General features: G+C 48.6%; 1 protein-coding gene across 4 annotated transcripts; it reads right to left on the reverse strand.

Annotated features, from left to right (window-relative positions):
* Window positions 1–966: 966 nt before the first annotated feature.
* On the reverse strand, window positions 967–18,731 carry LOC306715353 (CLIP-associating protein 1-B-like). 4 transcript variants are annotated; one of them, XM_079185683.1, is made up of 38 exons: window positions 18,653–18,731; window positions 17,703–18,042; window positions 15,882–15,960; window positions 15,636–15,739; window positions 15,451–15,542; window positions 15,074–15,149; window positions 14,726–14,823; window positions 14,563–14,633; window positions 11,883–12,017; window positions 11,725–11,795; window positions 11,559–11,651; window positions 11,299–11,444; window positions 11,083–11,218; window positions 10,927–10,997; window positions 10,428–10,487; window positions 10,030–10,107; window positions 9,729–9,896; window positions 9,593–9,639; window positions 9,069–9,266; window positions 8,752–8,847; window positions 8,505–8,666; window positions 7,297–7,394; window positions 7,091–7,114; window positions 6,667–6,914; window positions 6,525–6,588; window positions 6,176–6,339; window positions 5,876–6,098; window positions 5,647–5,742; window positions 5,147–5,299; window positions 4,892–4,998; window positions 4,257–4,392; window positions 3,997–4,183; window positions 3,864–3,917; window positions 3,548–3,735; window positions 3,333–3,461; window positions 3,009–3,215; window positions 2,806–2,922; window positions 967–2,716 (listed from the first exon to the last, which is right to left on the reverse strand). In XM_079185683.1, the coding sequence occupies exons 2-38, from the start codon at window positions 17,925–17,927 to the stop codon at window positions 2,633–2,635; spliced, it is 4,485 nt and encodes a 1,494-aa protein (XP_079041809.1). In that variant the 5' UTR covers window positions 17,928–18,042; window positions 18,653–18,731; the 3' UTR covers window positions 967–2,632. The 4 variants fall into 4 exon arrangements, with proteins under 4 accessions (XP_079041809.1, XP_079041810.1, XP_079041811.1 ...); XM_079185684.1 differs by lacking the exon at window positions 7,091–7,114; XM_079185685.1 differs by lacking the exon at window positions 5,647–5,742.
* Window positions 18,732–19,004: the final 273 nt, after the last annotated feature.

A 19,004-nucleotide genomic window follows, 5' to 3' on the forward strand; every position in this document is an offset into this window, starting at 1 on the left:
CTAGTGTTAGCTCGGTGTACCGAATGAACTGACGTGTTTGAATCATTTGACAGATATTCAGTTGAAATATTATTTGATATGTTGATTCCTCAGTGGTTCAGAGTACCTTAGAGAACCTTAATAAAGTTAAAGGACTTACTGTTCATGGTGAACTGAGTCCTCGTCCTGCAACAGAAGAAAAACAGTCACAGGTTCAATTCCCACGGCAGCAGAGTGTCTCCATTCAATACAACAACCAGACTAAAGGACGTAAAAGTCTAAATGACTAACACACAGAGCGAAGAGCGCCATCTGGTGGCGGTGAGCTTTATAACTTTCTGATTTTAGTTTCATTTTTAAAACCTGACGTTAAATATTAAAATATTAAAATATTAATACCGTGAAAGAACAGATGACTCACCGCTCATTAAAGGATGAACCGAGATACACGAGCTCGTGCTTCCTGATTAAAGGTTCAAGCTCAACCGTCTCCTCGCGGGTCCAGGTGTTACTAATCACACCAGACAGGAAACACCTGCGGCTTCTTCACGCAAGGGCAGCTGGGAAGTGTAGTTCTAAGGTGTAGTTTACAAGACGCTCCACAGATACAACTGCAGAGGAACAAGTACTGAGATCTTTATTAAAAATACTACTACAATGTGTACTTCAAAGTACTTATGCTGCAGTGAGTATTATTAGTAACAAGTACAATATGTACCTCTGAAAAAAAACACAAACTAGAAGGTACAAATACCTCCAAGTTGTACTGAAGTAAATGTATTTCGTATTTTTCCAGTACTGACAAAATATGAATGATAAAATAAACTAAAACTAAAATATTAAAGTGATTTAAATGTAGAGAAATCTTTGATTGAATTAATTATATTATAATTATATTGTTAATATGTGTGAAATATAAATGAAATAAAAGATATAATTGAGATAAATAAAGAAACAAGAAGATAGAAGTCTGACGGTTTATTTCAAGTTGTCTAAACATGTAAATATATATATACACACAGTAAAACATAAATATATCGTAGTGTGAAACAAAACTAATAGTAGTAGGAGGAGCCATGCAGCGCATATTTACAGCTCATTAGTGACGCAGCAGTGAGTTCAGGTGAGGCACACAGTCAGGAAAACACAGAACATTTGTTTTGGTCAAAGTGACTTCGTTTCATGCGGAATACTTTTGTAGAAGTTGTACTTTTGTGTTTTAAATGTGTACAAAAGAGTAAAGGGATGTACTTGTACATTCAGTCGATACATAAAAAGTACATTTAACAGTCTGAAGAGGAGGAATAAGGCCTGGACGTCTTCAGGGACTCTACTGTGAACATGAAGCCGCTTAGCTTAGCTTAGCTTAGCATAGAGACTGGAAACGGGGGGAAACAGCTAGCCTCGTTCGTCTCATCCGTAGCGTTCGTAAATAAACGTTTAGTTCAGTTTCCAACAGAAATATTTTAAATGTTTACAGATAAACTCGTGACCGTCGTGCTGCGTTCAGGTGTCTGAACATACAGGATTATCCGAGGAGCAAGTGAACGCACCATTTGGCCAGACAAACCTGAAGATATTTTAAACGTTAAATAAAATAATGAAACAGCTTCATATTCCTCTGGAGCGTTTGTTTGAGCCGCCCTCGTGTGCCAGACGGGTGGAGTTCAGCGCCAGACGAGCTCAAAGAGGCGTTTTTAGTGTTAATAAGCAGCAGTAACAGTTCGTCGTTTATAAAACACGAGTGCTCGTGAACACAGCGCGTAGCTTACAGTGTTTATTGCTAAAGATCGTTTTTCCTTCACTTTGAGGTTCAGATTGTCAGATTTAAGTCAAATATTTCACATTTTAAAGGTCGACATTCAATTTTAGGAGCAAAGCGTTTCTTGTCTTCAGGCCGTTTGAAGTGTAATTAATCACGTTATTGTTTCTCAGTGTGATTTAAATATATAAATAAAGATGTGACGCTCATCAGTTCCATTTAAATCACATAAATCTAAATTAAAGACCTTTGACTACTTATTTAATATCTACTTCTCTTCACATGAAACATCGTAATAGTTTTAACAGCCGTGTGGTTTTGGTCCCATTAAAAAACTAACTGACGTCAATATTTAAGAATTAAAAGTCAGCTTTTAAAAATAGAAATTAAAACGTCAGAACGACAAAAAAAAGCCAAAAATAATTAATAATGTTGTTTATTTAAATCTCACTAATTATATTAATGAATGAAACTTATAAAATGTACATAATAAATAATAAAAAGATAGTTTGTATATTACGAGTGTGGATGATTAGACAGGAAGTGAAGCGATGGCGTTGCTCTTTAAACACTGATCTCTGACACCATGAAGAGCTCCTCGCCGTCTGAGCCGACAGGAAGCTGGACGTCGCGCTTCATCTCTGACTCCAGCGTCTGTTTCAGACCGACGAGCTTCAGGACGAACAAACGTACGTTCATGAGACCAGAAGGTCCGATGTGTCGAAGCAAAACTAAAGATTAAAGAAGATTCAAAGACTGACGGCTCTCCTCCTGCTCCGCCTCACACGTACAGGGTCCGGATGCTACGCTAACGCTCGGGAACCTGGTCCACAGACCTGGTCCAGGGACCTGGAAGACTTGGGTTTTAAGGCTCGAGAGACGGAGGAGGAGTTAGTAGGAGGAGATGTCGGAGGAGCTGCTGCTGTTGCTGGTGGAGGTCTGAGCTCTCTTGATGTAGAGGTTCAGCAGCTTCATCTGCAGGACGGAAACAGAGTCAGTCACAGTATGTCATGTGACCGCGGTGGAGCTCCTTGATAGCCTAGCGTTAGCTTTGGTTAGCGTACCTTGCTGCCGGTGAGCTGAGCCAGGTACGGCTTCAGCTCCTCGCCGATCACCGAGTAGACGGCCACCAGGCAGAAGACGCTGGCCTTCCTCACGCTGCTCTCCGTGTTGTCGTAGCCCTGCAAAAACGGCAAAAGACGGCGTGGAGTGAAACGGCGCCTCCGCTGTTAAAAAGGTTCCCGTACGGACGGCGCCGGGGTCTCACCTGCAGCAGCCCGGGTATGATGTCAGACAGCAGCTGGTGCAGCGGCTCCTTGGCGATGCGTTCGATGGCCCTCGTCTGCATCTTGATGGCGGCCAGGTTGACGGGGTAGTCGGCCGTCTGCACGATGGGACAGAGGACCTTGATGCACTGCTCCGGGTGGATGGAGGCCGCCAGCGTGGAGGCCGCCTCCTCCGCCGCACGCACCACCTGCAGCGGGACGGAGAATCTTCTTTAAACAATCCCCAAAACTACACCGTTCACCACAGACTGAAGCTTTACGACGGCCTGAGCTCGCGGTTCAGCGGGTCGGTCAGACCTCCTCACCTCCTTGTGGGAGTCCTTGTGGGCCTCCAGCGTCTTCATGACGGTGAGCTCGGCGTAGTTCTTGAAGCGGGCCGGCTGGTTCCTCAGGATCTCCTTCAGGACTCGCAGGGCCAGCGCCCGGATGGTGTGCTGAGAGACAGAGAAAGGGGGAGGAGTCAGTTCAAAAGGAGTCCCACAGCGTCCGCGAGACGCCTGGAGGAGGTGTGCGTCCTCACGTCTTTGTCTCCCAGCGTCTCCAGCAGCAGCAGCAGCATGGTCTTGAAGTGTTCCTCCCACACCACCGGGACGTCCTCTCGGGCCACCTTCAGCAGCTCCAGCAGGGTCCCCCGGCGCTCCTCGGGGTCCTGGAGAGAGAGCTCCTTCAGCAGCTCGCCCACCAGCTGCAGCTGCTCGGCGGGGCTCGCTGGAGGAGGAGGAGGAGGAGGAGGAGGAGGAGGAGGAGGAGGAGGAGGAGGAGGAGGACACGGATGATTTAAGAACAACATCCAGGAAGCAGTGAGGGATTTAAATCCACAGAGAAGGAGTCTTCACCTGGGAAGCTTTTGGCGTTCACCATCTTGTTCTCCACACATTCCTGTCGGCCGCCTGCAAAAATAAAAACAGTTAAAAAGACGAAAACCCGACAAACTGAACCCCAGAAGAAGAAGAGGAGGAGGAGCTTCACCGTCTCTCTGCGTCTCCGCGGCGTCCTCGTACAGCGCCTCCTTGTCGTCCGTGTAGTTGTACGGGTTGTAGTCTCGGTAGCGCGGCCCGGAGAAGGAGCGCGGCGACGGCGTGTTGAGCAGCGACGTCTTGTTGTCCAGAGCCGGGCGTCCGACCGCGTCGGAGTCCGAGGACGCCCCGACGCCACACTATGAAATCACAACATCTGTTTCAGAGACACTCTGTGGTGGGAAGCTTACAGATGTTTGATTCCTTCCTCACCTTGCCGTCCCTCCTCAGCGGCTCCGTCGGGTCCTCCTGGCTGCGGTAGCTGAAGCTCTGGATGGCCTCGGTGACGCCGCGGAGGGAGCTGTAGATCTCCTCCTGGTTCAGGTTCTCACTGTCGTACTCCAGCATGCTGCAGGGAGAAGGTTCATCATCAGAGGATCCACCGCAGCCTTAAACCTGAGAGGACGCTCGGAGCAAACGTCGCTCAGTGGGCAGAGAGGGTCGTACGGCAACCGCAGAGGAGGAGGAAGAGGAGGAAGAGGAGGAGGAGGGAAAGAGGGGGTGGGGTTACCTGGGTGGGTAAGCTGGCCTCCCTGTCTTGAGGGAGGAGTGGGCAGTGGGTGGAGGAAGAGGAGGAAGAGGAGGAAGTGGAGGAAGTGGAGGAAGTGGGAACTTGGAGAGCCCGTCTGCGCTCCAACCCCACAGCCGACTGCAACCAGCCGGGAGGAAGAGGAGGGAGAGGAGGAAGAGCAGCCCAGAGAGGTGTGAAAAATCAGAGAAAGCTGCTCTCACTGGAGAACTGGGACCAGCATGATGAAGAATAACAACAGGTGAAACGGGTCTAAAGTGTGTCTGTGACGCCCTGAGCTCTGCAGATCGTAACACAGGTGTGTGAGCAGCAGGACTACCTGGGAGAGAGACCCCCGTGGGAGGTGTTGGTGGGGGAGGTCAGCGGGCTGCTGCGGCTGCTGGGCGGCCGTGGAGGAGTCCGCCCGGCCGAGTTACTGGGAGACGCCTGGAGATCAAAGAACAACACACAATTCAAGTTGATCAGACGTGAACATTCTGTGAGATTAAAGTGGTACATTGTGTGTGTGTGTGTGTGTGTGTGTGTGTGTGTGTGTGTGTGTGTGTGTGTGTGTGTGTGTGTGTGTGTGTGTCACCATGCTGATGCTGCTGTTGATGCTGGCGTTCCTCAGGTGGTTGTGCAGCAGCTTGGTGGTTCCGTCCTGGAAGGTTTTGGGCAGAGCGCCCAGCAGCATGGTGAACTCAGGCGTGTTCAGCTCAAACAGGGCGATGAGCACCACCTGGGCCGCCTGCACACACACACACACACACACACACAATTAATCAAATCCTCACATAACGAGGCTCTGATCTGAAACAAGAAGAAGAGAACTTGAAGGTAAACGTGAGAGTAAAAGAAAACGTGAAGAAAACAGATTCTTCTTCTTCTTCTTCACGTGTTTCAAAGACAGAAACAGTTCATGCAGAACTTGCTGGAACAGTTTAGTGGATCAGTTAGAGCTCCTCATGCAGAGTCCGGTTTCAGGGTCCGGTGGGACCAGATCTGGACTTGTTAGTGCAGACCGCTGCCCCCTGCTGGTGGTTAGAGGCGGTTAAACCGTCTGCCGTCATGCTGCTTGATGTTTGGAGGTTCTACCTGCTTGCACCTCTCCTCCAGGTTGCCCTCCCCAGGCAGAGAGGCCACGGTGCCGACCCGGCCCGACAAATCCTCCCCTGCCCAGTTATGAAGGGTCTGGGGGGGCGGCGGGGGGGGGCGGTGGAACGAGAAACGACGATTTGGAAGAAAACAAAATCAAGATGTGAAAACAAAACCAAAGAAAAGAAAAGAAAGGAACTGAGAGCGAGCAGCTGGGTCGGCCTCCCACCTTGCGGACGTCGGAGCTCTTGGGCTCGGTGGTCCAGGTGATGACGCGGGAGACGGCGAGGCGAGTCTCGCTGGAGTTCACGAAGTCGGCCGGGTCCATCTGACGGGCGAGCGCCTCGATGTAGCGCAGGATGGCCACCTTCACCTTCAGGTTGGGCGTCTGCGTCTGATCCACCACGAAGCGCATCAGGATGTTGAACTGCTGCTCGTACGGGAACGACTCTCTGCAGACGGAGAACGTTTGGTGAAACCAGGAAGTCACGTGACAACAAATCAGAGGAGCTCGGACCGAGCCGCCCACCTGGTGACGTCCAGGGCCTTCTGGACTTTGGCCTGGACGGAGCCCAGCAGCTCGGCCCCCATCTTCTTCAGCAGCTGGGTGAGCAGGACGAAGAGCCAGTCCTGCAGGTCGTCCCTGTGCAGCGTGATGAAGTCCACCAGGGTCTCCAGGAACATGCTGAAGACCTGAGGGAGGAGGACGAGGGGTGAAGGGGGGTTCACACACACACACACAGCAGACTGTGGAGGAAACACTTACTCTCTGGTGTGTTACAGTCCACAGCAGCGAGCACACATGCAACAGAGAGGACACACGGGGTTAGTCTGTGCTGCAGCTAGTTCATGATGTTGACACCAGGAGCAGCTCTCACCTTGCTGTGAGGGTCTGCAAACATCCGGGTGAAGATCTCACAGAGCCTCTTCAGCTCCACGCGACTGAAAACAAGCAGCAGGTTCATCAGTCGCTGCTCTCTGAGTAGATTTAAACTGTTTTATCTGCTGAAGCCCCCTGACCTGAGCATCCTCTGGCTCTTCAGCAGGCTCTGCAGTCCCAGCAGCCCCTCCTTCCTCTCGGACCAGTTGGCGCTGGCGCAGTGGTTCAGCACCTCGGCCACGTCCTCCGTCTGGCGCAGGTAGTGCGGCGCGGCGCCGCCGTTGCGCGAGCCGTAGGAGCGCTCGGAGCAGGCGCTGGAGGCGTCGCTGTTGGCGTCGTCGTCCGAGTACATTCCCGGAGACTCGAAGCGCCGCCTCACGGGCCGCCGCTGGGGAGAGAGGAGGGCGGGTTTAAAGACGGCTCGCTCTGGAACGCCGTGAGGAGGTCCGGCATGCGGCTACGCGGGCGTGCACGAGGTGGCTTCATGCTGCTTCACCGCTCACTGAACGTTAAACCAACGGACGGATTCATGCTCTGCATGCACAGACGGAGAAGTGTTTGTACCTTACTCCTCGAGTCTCCTAACAGCTGAAACGTAAAAGTCCAGGAAGAAAGAGGACAGAGGAGTTACTGCACCTCCTTCTTTACTCCAAGAGGAGAGCAGAACATCACCAGCCTGATGCTGTCACTGTGATGCTCTGCTACCAGCTTTACTACACAAACATGAAGACGTGTACACGTGCAGCTTTATGTGAAGACATGTTTCCTACCAGAGCGTCGGCGACGGCGGCCTCCACGTCGGTGCCGGTGTTGAGGACCTTCATGGCGTTGACGGAGGCGGAGATCCGAGCCTGATGGGACAGCCGGTCTGACAGAGACCATCAGAGGAGAGCGTTGGTTTAATGGAACAGACTGAAGTAATCAACAGGAACACTGACAAACAAATCAGAGGACATGCAGGGGGGGCTCAGGGTGTGAGGCAGGAGGACGGGGTCCTGGTCAGAGTACACGTGCTCTCTGACTGAGGGAGTCACCTGAGTAGCACTCTGCAGAGGACAGGGCGCTGGTGGAGCGGGAGTGACGCCGCGTCGCTGGAGGAGGACGTAAAGGCACAGATAACACAACGGCAGAAACACAGGTTCTTTAGGATTAGAATGTGGACATTTGAGTACAGAGCATGCAGAGAACCAGGAAGGAAGAACACAGAGAAGGAAGGGAAGTGATTGTTTTAGGGGAGGGGGGGGGGGGGTCTTCAGTACTCACCCAGGGGGGAGAAACCCCTGGCTGGGCTGGTGTCACGGCTGCTCTCGCGACTGGTTTCGCGGCTGCAGCCCTGACTCATGCTGGGCCGGGGGATCCGGCTCCGGGCTAGAGGAGCACGGCAGAGAGACAGACAGACAGAGAGACAGACAGAGAGACAGAGAGAGAGACAGACAGACAGACAGAGAGACAGAGAGAGAGACAGACAGACAGAGAGACAGAGAGACAGACAGAGAGACAGACAGACAGACAGAGAGACAGACAGACAGAGAGACAGAGAGACAGAGAGACAGACAGACAGCAGCGCGGGGGAGAGATTAGCTTGCAGCACAGACAGCCAGACAGCGACACACCTGAAGCTCTGCAGAGAGTTAGTGGAGCGGGAGAGAAGGGGGAGTCACACGGCTGCAGGTACAGAGCTAGAGGGAGGTGAGCTGTAGAAACCCTCACTATCGTCAGGTTCTCATGTGTCCGACCGTCCCTGAACACATCATGTGTGACGAACGCTTCCGTCAGAAAAAACAACAATATTCTGTTTTTCTATGTTCTATGTTCAGTGTGTAAACAGTCTCAATGCTGCTTTAGGGTTCGTTCATCAGACACAAACACTCAGTCTGTTATATTTAGTTCTAGGTTTCTACAGCTTTGGTTTGAGCGGCCCTTCTTCTTCTTCTCCTCCTCACAGACTGGTGCGATGGTCTAGACTGGGGTCACTCACCCGTGGCTGATCTGGAGGGGCTGGTCTCTCGGCTGCAGCCGTGGCTGCGGTGACCTCGGGGTCGGGCGCTGGCGGCGTTGGCGGCGGCGCCGACGGTCGGCCTCGGGATCCGACCGTAGCCGGAGCTCAGGAGTCGGCCGGGGGAACCGGACCGGCTGCCGGCTGGAACACAGAAGAAGTGCTTTAGGAACGCTGTGGACACATTTCTCTGGTCACAGACGTCACGCTGAGGAGAGAAGCCGCTCACGTTGAGACTGAGACACGACTTTCCCTCGACTCCTCCCCCGGCTGTCCGGCACCGACGGCCCGCTTCCTGAACTCGTTCTTCTGGTTCGAACTCGACCTGAAGACGCAGAAGAAACAATAGTTTTTATTCATCTGTGAGAGCAAAGTGTTTGTTGTTGTAATACTCATTTCCACCACAAGAGGCTGAAGAACAGGAGTTAAAGTGTGCATTTAAACATGTGGTGTGTTTGGAGTGCATGAATTCCGCCTCTTGTGGCCACAGCGAGTATTACAACAACCACATGGCAGAAGTCCTCCGCTCTGCATCTCCGCTGTTACCCAGCGAGGCGTAGGATCCGGGCGGGAGGGCCGAGGCCGAGCTGAAGGGCGAGGACGGCGACTGCAGGGCGGAGGGCGCGGCGGGCATCCTGGTGCGGGCGGTGGCGGAGGCCGCCGCGTTGACGTCCACGTCGCTGCGAGAGCGCTGGAGGGAGACCGGAGAGGAGGCGGCCGGAGGCCTGGTGTGAGCGGCTTGAGCTGAAAGAAGGTCAAAAGATCAGGTTCCATCAATACATACATACTATTATCACTATGTTTATTATTATTCATTATACTTTATTTATTTTATTATTCATTATATTTATGCATGTATTGAACTTATTTATTATTCATTCTATGTAATAAAATATTATCAATGTTTATTATTATGAACTTTATTATATATTTATGCACTTATTGAACTTACTCATCAACTTCAATATCATTACCAAGTAAAGTAAACATGTAATAAAATGATGATCTATAGAATCTATATATTCTATATAATATCTCTAAACACATGAGAGTGAACTAAAGTGACTCACATCTAGCTGAGCTGCTTGTGAAGCTGTTCTTTCCAGGCAGCGGTCGACTGTGAACAACAAGTAAAAACAGTAAAGTAACAGAATATGTTCGAGAGATTAATTTGCTGGTAATGTTGGAATAATAATGGCGTCTCACTTGAGGCTCTCCTGGGAGGAGGAGGAGGAGCGATCGGAGGCCGGCAGCGACATCAGGCCGTCTCCGCTCCTCAGGTGAGCCTGCAGAGCCTTCTGATAGGACGACTCCAGGCCCTGGAACAGAAGCTCCGCCTCCCGCCTGAAGTGACCGTGGAAACACCAGTAACACCTGCAGACAGACACACAGACAGAGAGAGAGAGAGAGAGAGAGAGAGAGAGAGAGAGACAGGTCAATGAGCTGCTCCCACTCTGCAGGAGGAGGTGCATGGCGTGGTGCAGGAGGAGGTGCAGGTGTGACTCACCTCCTGGCCACAGAGCGAGCCTCTGCGTCTGCGTCGTGGATTCCTTTCTTTATCGTCTCCATCAACACGGTTCCATGTCTACAGACGAGAGACGAGCAAACATGAGACACGTGATGCTGTCTGTCCACTTCCTGTTGTGTTGATGCTAACATGTTACACACACACACACACACACACACACACACACACACACACACACACACACACACACACACACACACACACACACACACACACACTGATCGGTGAGAACCACAGAGCTCTCCTGGTATCGGGGTTTCAGGTTTCTCTCTGGCGACAGGAAGCAGACACAGATCTCCTCCCTTCTCCTTGTGGTACAAATATATATATATATATATATATATATATATATATATTTATACTACACATGTTCTCACCTCTCCAGAGAGCTGGTGAGCCAGTCCTGCAGCAGCAGCTCCAAGAACTCAAAGCAGCGCCTGAAACACAGAACAAACACTTCTATTTACTATTTATATTATATATGTAATATATAAATATAATATATATATGTAATATATAAATATAATATATATATGTAATATATAAATATAATATATATATGTAATATATAAATATAATATATATATGTAATATATAAATATAATATATATATGTAATATATAAATATAATATATATATGTAATATATAAATATAATATATATATATGTAATATACTATATACTTTATTTAGTTTCTCTGACTTTTAAAGCCTGAGGAGACCTTGAAGAGAAATATATTCATCGTAATAATAATAATAAGAAATATAAAATAACACATTTAATACAAATGGAAAGAATTTGTATTAATCTGACAGTTTAATGAACACGACCAAAGCAGAACAGAAGCCATGAACAGAGTGAAGGTGGTGGTCTCACCGTCTGACGGCCACAGACTTGGAGGCGCAGTGGCTGCTGATGATGGGGATGAGCCGAGGGTAGTGAGTGTGCTGCAAAGCAACGACAGACCGCTGTCACAACCCTGAAGCAGTACTTATATTCATATACACATTTATATCTTTAAAGAGCGCGTACTCTCAGGATGAGGCGCGTGGCCGACATGCCCGAGGTGGCCATGATCTTGGCGCTGTTGGGCACCAGGCTGAGGAGGATCGGCAGGATGGCCTCCGCCGCGTGGTCGAAGCGACTGCCGAGCACCGAGGACAGGTGGCTGGTGAGAGAGAGAGCGAAGCGCGTTAAGACTCGGCGCGGTGGGGAGAGCGACGCCGGCTCCTCGGCGGGCACACTCACCCCAGCGTGAGGCAGGCCTCCCTCACCACCTGAGACCGGAGGTCCTTGGCCGACAGCTTGAGCGCCGCCTCTGAGAGACGCAGCTGCTGCAGGAAGCCGTCGAACTCGGCGGCGCCGGCCAGGAGCAGCGAGCGCACCTTCTTCAGCTGGAGGAGACGGAGATGGAGTTAAACAACGAGACAGTTTCACCTCAGAGGAGGAGAGAGAGAGGAGAGAGAGGAGAGAGAGGAGAGAGGAGAGAGAGGATGGAGGCGCCTTACGGCCGTGACTCGGAGCTCCCAGTCCTTCTTGTCGTCCGACAGCACGTCTCGGATCTTGGTCATGGCCTCCTCCACCTCCCTGTTGGAGTAGATCTGGAGGAGAAGCAGAGGACGCGTGAGACTCTGCACGGAGACACTGTGAAGGAGGTGTGGAACGTCTGCAGACCTGCACTGTGGGGACGTCCTCAAAGCCCCGGATGAAGTCCTCCTCGTCCACGGCTCCGGCTGCTTCCCTCCCTGCAGACCAGTCACCACACAAAGGCTTTACAGCTGCACTCAGACGTCTCAACGTGTTCACATGTCACGGCATCGATCACGGCTCACCTGCACACTTGGCGCCGGGGGCGGGCCGCCTGAAGGGTCCCATGATGCTCAGCGCCTTCTTCCCGGAGAGCGAGGCCGCTTTGGACGAAGAGGAGCGGCCGCCGTCTCCGGAGTCTTCGTCCTCTAAGGTCTTGTCTGGAGGAGGAAGAGCAGAGACATCTTAACGTTCACATTCCTGCATCGGCAACGAGACGACGGACACTCAGCCCAGTGTGTGTGTGTGTGTGTGTGTGTGTGTGTGTGTGTGTGTGTGTGTGTGTGTGTGTGTGTGTGTGTGTGTGCGTGTGTGTGTGCAACACGTCAGCATCAACACAACAGGAAGAGGAGGAAACCAGGATGAAGAGCGTCACAAACAACTATCTGAATATTTGAGCTGCAACGACTTTCTTGACGGTGGATTGATGGTGAAAGTAGTTTATATTATATTATATTAAGATGAAGATCTCCTCCTCCTCCTCCTCCTCCCATTCATCACCTCCTCTAAACCGTCCAGAGGACGAGCAGCAGCTTACAGGAGCAGATCCGCCTGCAGACCAGTTTCCTCAGCATGCTGACAGACAGACAGACAGAGAGAGAGACAGAGAGACAGACAGACAGAGAGAGGTGGTCCTCCAAGTTCCTCACATCTTCCTCCCCCAGCTGAGGAGAGAGAAGAGGGGAGGAAGCTGGGAGCATGTGCTATATGTGAGGAAGAGGAGGACCAATGGGAGGAGAAGGGGAGGAGTCAGAGAAGAGTCATGACTCAGGAGGAGGAGGAGGAGGAGGAAGCTCCTCATTTGTTTGAGTGTTAAATGTTGTTTTATCACTTTTCTGTCATTTATCCTCAATAAACATAACTAAACAAATAAATAAATAACAGTTTAATTTGTCAATATGTTTATTTGTCATGAATACGTGAATATGACACATTATTATTGAGCATCAGTCAAACTTTATTGCTCCTTTAAACCTCGACAAAGACAGAGCGGACCTGATCCACTGACTTCAGTCATTTGCACGGTTCAGACCATGAATCCTACATTTCCCACAATGCACCTGGAGAGCCTGTTTAACGCTCAAGTCTTCTCAGACTTGGAAAAGCTCCTCGAGGTCCCAGAAGAAGACAGACAAGTGTTTGAAATGTTATCAAGAAGAAGAAGAAGAAGAATTGATCCGTCCTGCAGCGTCTCAATGTCTTCAAGAGCTCAGAGCCTCATGGACTCTGACATCAACGAGGGAGGAGGGAGGAGAGGAGGGGAGGAGGGGAGGGAGGAGGGAGGAGGGGAGAGAGAGCAGCTCAGAGTCCTGCAGCTTCTACTCACCTCCTCCTGAAACAAAGAATATAAAGCAGCGTGCACCTGTGAGGCTTTACAGCTTTATGAAGAGGGGACAGCAGAGGAGTCAGGAAACAGGAGACAAGTGCTCATGAACCATGTCCTCATAATCAGCACACACACACACACACACACACACACACACATATATATATATATATGTGTGTGTGTGTATAAATCTCACTGCTTGGTCTTTGTGTCTCTGCACAGCGTTCATTATTCAGACGGTTTCCAACTGTGCAGCCTAAGTCCTGCTGGACCCCCTGAGGCTGCGTGACGCACAGAGCCGGGTCCTGGTCTACCAAAGCCTCACAGAGCCGGGTCCTGGTCTACCAAAGCCTCACAGAGCCGGGTCCTGGTCTACCAAAGCCTCACAGAGCCGGGTCAATAATTCACTGGTTTGCTGTTTTTCTTGATCCCGTGCTGCAGTAAATGAAGTAGAATCATGAAGCTGCAGCATGAGTCTCACCTCCACACAGCAGCGCTCCTCACTCTCCACCACCACAACGTTTGAGGTCACACGCAGCACCGAGCTCCAGTCACTTCCTAACGCTGCTGCCAGAGCGACACCAGAGCGAACACCAGAGCGAACACCAGAGCGAACACCAGAGCGACACCAGAGCCGCTCCTCCTCCTGACACATGGACCTGCAGGACCAGGCTCCACTCTGTGGATCTCCTGCAGGAGAAACCACGACAGACCCGGAGCCGGAGGACTTGCTGCTTCACCTCCTCCCTCAAAACCTGGTCCTGTGACTGTCGCTGACACCACTCCTACAAAATAAGAGCCCCAGGGGGGGGGGGGGGGCCTGTCTTCAGCAGTCTGTGAGGAGCTTAAGAGCTCTAAACCTGATGTGAGGACCAATCCAGCTCCAACAATCACACCATGTGACTTACAAGCGATCTCCTCTGCTGTATTTATCTCCCTTCACAATAAAAGCTTTGAACGTGTCCACTACTAGAACGCTCTAGGAAATGTTCCATCATGTCGTCTCTGTGGAGAGGATCCTCGGCTGAAAGCTCCCGGGGAACACAGACCCCGGATCAGGTTGCGTTCTTACTGAAAGACAGCGAACGCACCCCCACTGAGACCAGGACCAGGACCTGCCAGCTGAAACAGGCTCAGTGAGAGATAAAGAAACCAGCTGATAATGAAGATTATAATTACAAAGAGGGGAGAATGTTCTGAGATTAAAAGCAAATAATCACATTTTTCTCATTAATTTGTGACTTTAATCGAGTTTATTTCTTGAGTTTCTCCTCAGGATATCGCTCCCATGTCTCATTGTTATTATTATGATGAATATTTGACACTAATGCGCCGTCAGAGCGACAGAACACATGCAGAACCAGACTCGGGGGTCTTACCTGACACAGGTGACAGCACCATGTTCCCCGACCGCTGAACCTCGTCGAACTTACTGAAGATCACGTTGAGCCTGGACAGAAGGGAGCGAGCGCAGAATGAGCACATATAGATATATATATAGAGTTAATAAGTTGCTGTTTTCCAGAGAGCACTTGAACGCACCGTGACTGAGGAAGACCCTTCTTTCCTAAATCTATTCTCACTCGCTCTCCCACGTGTCGGTAGATCTCTACGAGGCAGCTCATGGCTCCGTCACGCACCTGAAAAACACACAACACGTGAGCACACGCCTCCTTTCTTCTTCATTAGTGTGTGTTCATGTGTGTTTTTTGGCTTCGGGACAGGAAGCTCATGGGCACGGCTTCCTGTCCCGGAGAGGAAGTGAGATTCCGGTGATGACAGCTGATCAACTCTAAGAGAACAGAGCTCATGAGGTCCTGGTTCTTGGACTGTAGTGTGTGTGTTTGACCAGCAGGGGGCAGTGGAGGACCAGTGTCCAGGTGTGTCTACCTGACTGGTGGGATCTCCCAGGAGGTTACAGATGTGAGGGACAATTTTACTGAGCGTCAAACTCTGAGATCCAAACCTGAGGAAAGGAAACGCACAACGTGAACCTTAAAGTCTTATTAGTTTTATTTACAGAATTCACCCACATCAGAGTGAGGGAGTAGATGCTATGCAACGCTAATAAATAACTAGTGAATAATCATTATAATCATCATTTTTAAAGCAGAAAATGTGAAGATTCTGATGCTTTTTATTGACTTAAACTTGATTAAATGTGTTTGTTTCGTGTAAATGATTCACTGCCGATGATATTCATGTTTCTGTTCACACCACTATAGAATAAGGATGAAGGAAACGGAGTAGATCTGGTCCCCACTCACACGCTCAGTGTTGAGATGAGACACACACAGAGTCCTTCTCTGGTCCTGTTGTTCTTGTGTTTGAAGCCTCCCGTCATCCGCTCCCACACAAACTGAAACACACACACACACGCACACACACACGTCAGTCTGTGAGAAGACAGCCTCAACCCTCAGAGAGTTCTTTAAAGGGTGAGCTGCTGCACCTGAGGGTTAGCAGCCTGGTCCATGATCTTCAGCAGCAGCTCCTGGTCCTGGTCTCGGACCTGATCCTTGGAGTCTCCTAACCGATCGATGAGGCTTGGCAGAACTGAGACCAGAAACATATTTATAATAAAACATATATATATATACAATAATTATAGACTGTATAACAGTGATGTTCACTGCTCTAACTGTTGTAATAATATATTAAATAATAATAATAAATATAATGTGTAAATACTGCTCACCTGTGCCCACCTGCGTCCTGAATCTGTCCTGCAGTCTGCTGACCAAAGCGGACAGGATGTCCATGCCCAGCAGAACCACCTGACACACACACACACACACACACACACACACACACACACACACACACACACACACACACACACACACACACACACACACACACACACACACACACACACACACACACACACACACACACACAGAGAGAGCACGAGATCAGCGCAGCCGAAAAGGATTTGAATGGAGGCCGCAAAGCATCATGGGTAATCCAAACAAAACAAGAGTTTTCACTCAAATTAAAACGAAAACACTGAAAATAAATAAGTTTCATGGTGTAAAACACGAATACTACCATCGAGTGAGTCACTCTACGAAGTAAATAAATATAATTTAAAAACGCGACCGTGAGTGTAGACGGTGTCTGGCCGTTCTAAGGATCTGTCTCGTCACGTAGCGCGCACCCTTCCTTGTCATGGGGTGGTTCGGGAGACTCAATGAACGTGTAGTGAGAGCCGCCCTGCTAACACCAGACCAACACTTACGCGTCACCTGAGCCTCGCGCTCGGGCTATGACGCAATTTTTGGAAAACTCTCTTTAATGTGAGAGGAAGTGACACGTGATAGTAAAATAGGATTAAACTGGAGCGCCATCTGATGGACCCACGGTGGTATTACACAGTAACACCTGTTAGTATGTGAAGTTTATAAAAACACGTTTTATACCTACTCAAATATGTAAAATACACTCTGTATGTATCTAAAGTACTCGTGAAATACTGGCATTTTGTTACAATGCTACTGAGCTACTTTAGGAGGAAAATGTGTTTAGATTCATATATTTATGTGAAAACACACAATGGAAGATGCACATTTCTTCCTCTAAACGTTGACAAGTTATATTATATATTATATATATATATATAAATATCAGTAAATTGTCATTTCAAAGGGTGAATAAATGAGCGCTGTGTGTTTATAAACTGCCACGTTGGAGCAGGAAGTCACAGAAGGAAGGAAACTGGGCTAATGGTGGTAAATTAAGCCGCTGACATGTCCCCATTACAGCAGCGATGGGATTGGTTGTGTGTGTGTGTGTGTGTGTGTGTGTGTGTGTGTGTGTGTGAGACAAATCTTAGTGTTCTATGGTATCACATGGTGAGGAAGATCATGCTTTATGGTCAAAAGCTCCAGAGCAGGCCCAACAATTAAACATTAGACACTATTTGTATTCATTTAACTTCATGTAAGAGGCTGTGACTCAAATGTTCAACATCCAACAATATCAAAGGTCTCTATGAGTTGTATGGACCTGCATCTCTAGTTTCTCTGGAGAACGTACAACAGGAAGGAACAGATATTTGGTTAAAATAACAGGAAGTAACAGATATTTGGTTAAAATAACAGGAAGGAACAGATATTTGGTTAAAATAACAGGAAGTAACAGATATTTGGTTAAAATACAAGTTTAAGAGGACTTTACAAAGGAATATGGGAAAATTAGCTCCATTGAAACGTCACTAATGTCTTGTAATTGTTTTAAAAAGTGGAAAAAACGATGCACATCTGCAGAATATACAGGGAGATGTAGGTGAGTAAATGAAGCGCTCCTACACCTGCAGGAAACAGCTGATTTAAAGTCAGTGTCACCCTCTTGTTCCTTTTTATTTCACACGGAGTCATTTCATGTTAAACTGAGCTTTTAGACTTTATCTCTGGTGGCTAATGAGTCTTTTCTCTTGACATTTCTTTTACTTTTGTAAATGCTATATTTACATCTACACTTCAACACACACGCAGCGTGATGTAGGTGTCCTCCTCACCTTGAAGTTGCTGGAGTTGACCCAGGAGCTGGCCACCGCGTCCACCACCCGGTCCAGCAGGGTCTGGTCCTGCTCCATGTCGGAGGTCTTCCTCTGGTCCAGGATGAGCTCCGTGATCTCCTGACCCACCTGGAGCCTCTTGGCCAGGTCCTTCTGCAACACCTGCTCCAGCAGATACTCCATGCTCACCTCCTCCACCTCCTCCACCTCCTCCTCCTCCTCCATTGGAGCAGACTTCCAGAGGTTTATCCGACGTTTGAGGGTCTTTTAGGAGGCGGCTAACGTTGATGGAGGAGAAGAAACCAGCAGCGGGACGTCCTGGACGGTGAGCTTCATTCTCCTGTGAACCACAGTCACCAAACACAGTTTACAACGAGCACACTGAAGATAAGATAATCCTTCATTAGTTACAGGATTACAGCAGCATACACTGTGTATATATGTGTATATATATATATACACACACATAGTGGATAGTGCTAACAACAGACAAGATCAAAACAAGTATTATAAATAAGTAATAAAACAGTAAAGAATATTAAATAAGTAAAAAAAATCCACAATAACTAAAATATTACATACAATACATTATATAATATTAATATTATTATATACTATTATATATACAGACAGAATACTTGTAGTATTTATATTGCACAGATTGTATTAAATGAGTTATATTGGTGATAAATATAAATTAAATGAATGTATATTAAATGTAACATGTTAAAGCTCAGAAGTAAACACAGTGAAGCTGCTAATAAGTTAAGCTAGCTAGTGACGTCACTATAAACAGTTTATTTAGCCGTTAGCTTCTCCATGCTAGCTAGCACACTTAGCTCGCTACTAGCAGGCTTTTTCAATCCACACATACAGTCAAGCTAGCGTTAGCTACGCGAAGCTAAAGCTAAGTTAGCCGGAGGAGCGCCGTTAGCTCTGCCGCTACTCACCCGTTTATAGCCGGTTAGTTCATTACTTATCGATCCGGTGACCGTTAGAGACAGAAAACTACCGTTACTTCACTGAACTTCTTCTTCTACTTCTTTTTTTAGGCTTACTGGCGGTTGGCAAATTGAATTGGTGCATTACCGCCACCAACTGGTCTGGAGTGTGGATCACAATGTCGAGCACTTAAAAATAAAATATTTTTCACTTTTTTTATTTGATTTCGTCACCTGAAACTGGCTTTGCTCAACACTGGCTCACTCAACAATAAAAGCCTCATTCTGAATGAATTCATAACGGACAGTGACCTTGATTTCCTCACTGAAACATGGCATAAACCCCTGGACTACTTCTCAC

This window comes from Pholis gunnellus (assembly GCF_910591455.1).
Source record: "Pholis gunnellus genome assembly, chromosome: 24".
Lineage (NCBI taxonomy): Eukaryota > Metazoa > Chordata > Actinopteri > Perciformes > Pholidae > Pholis > Pholis gunnellus.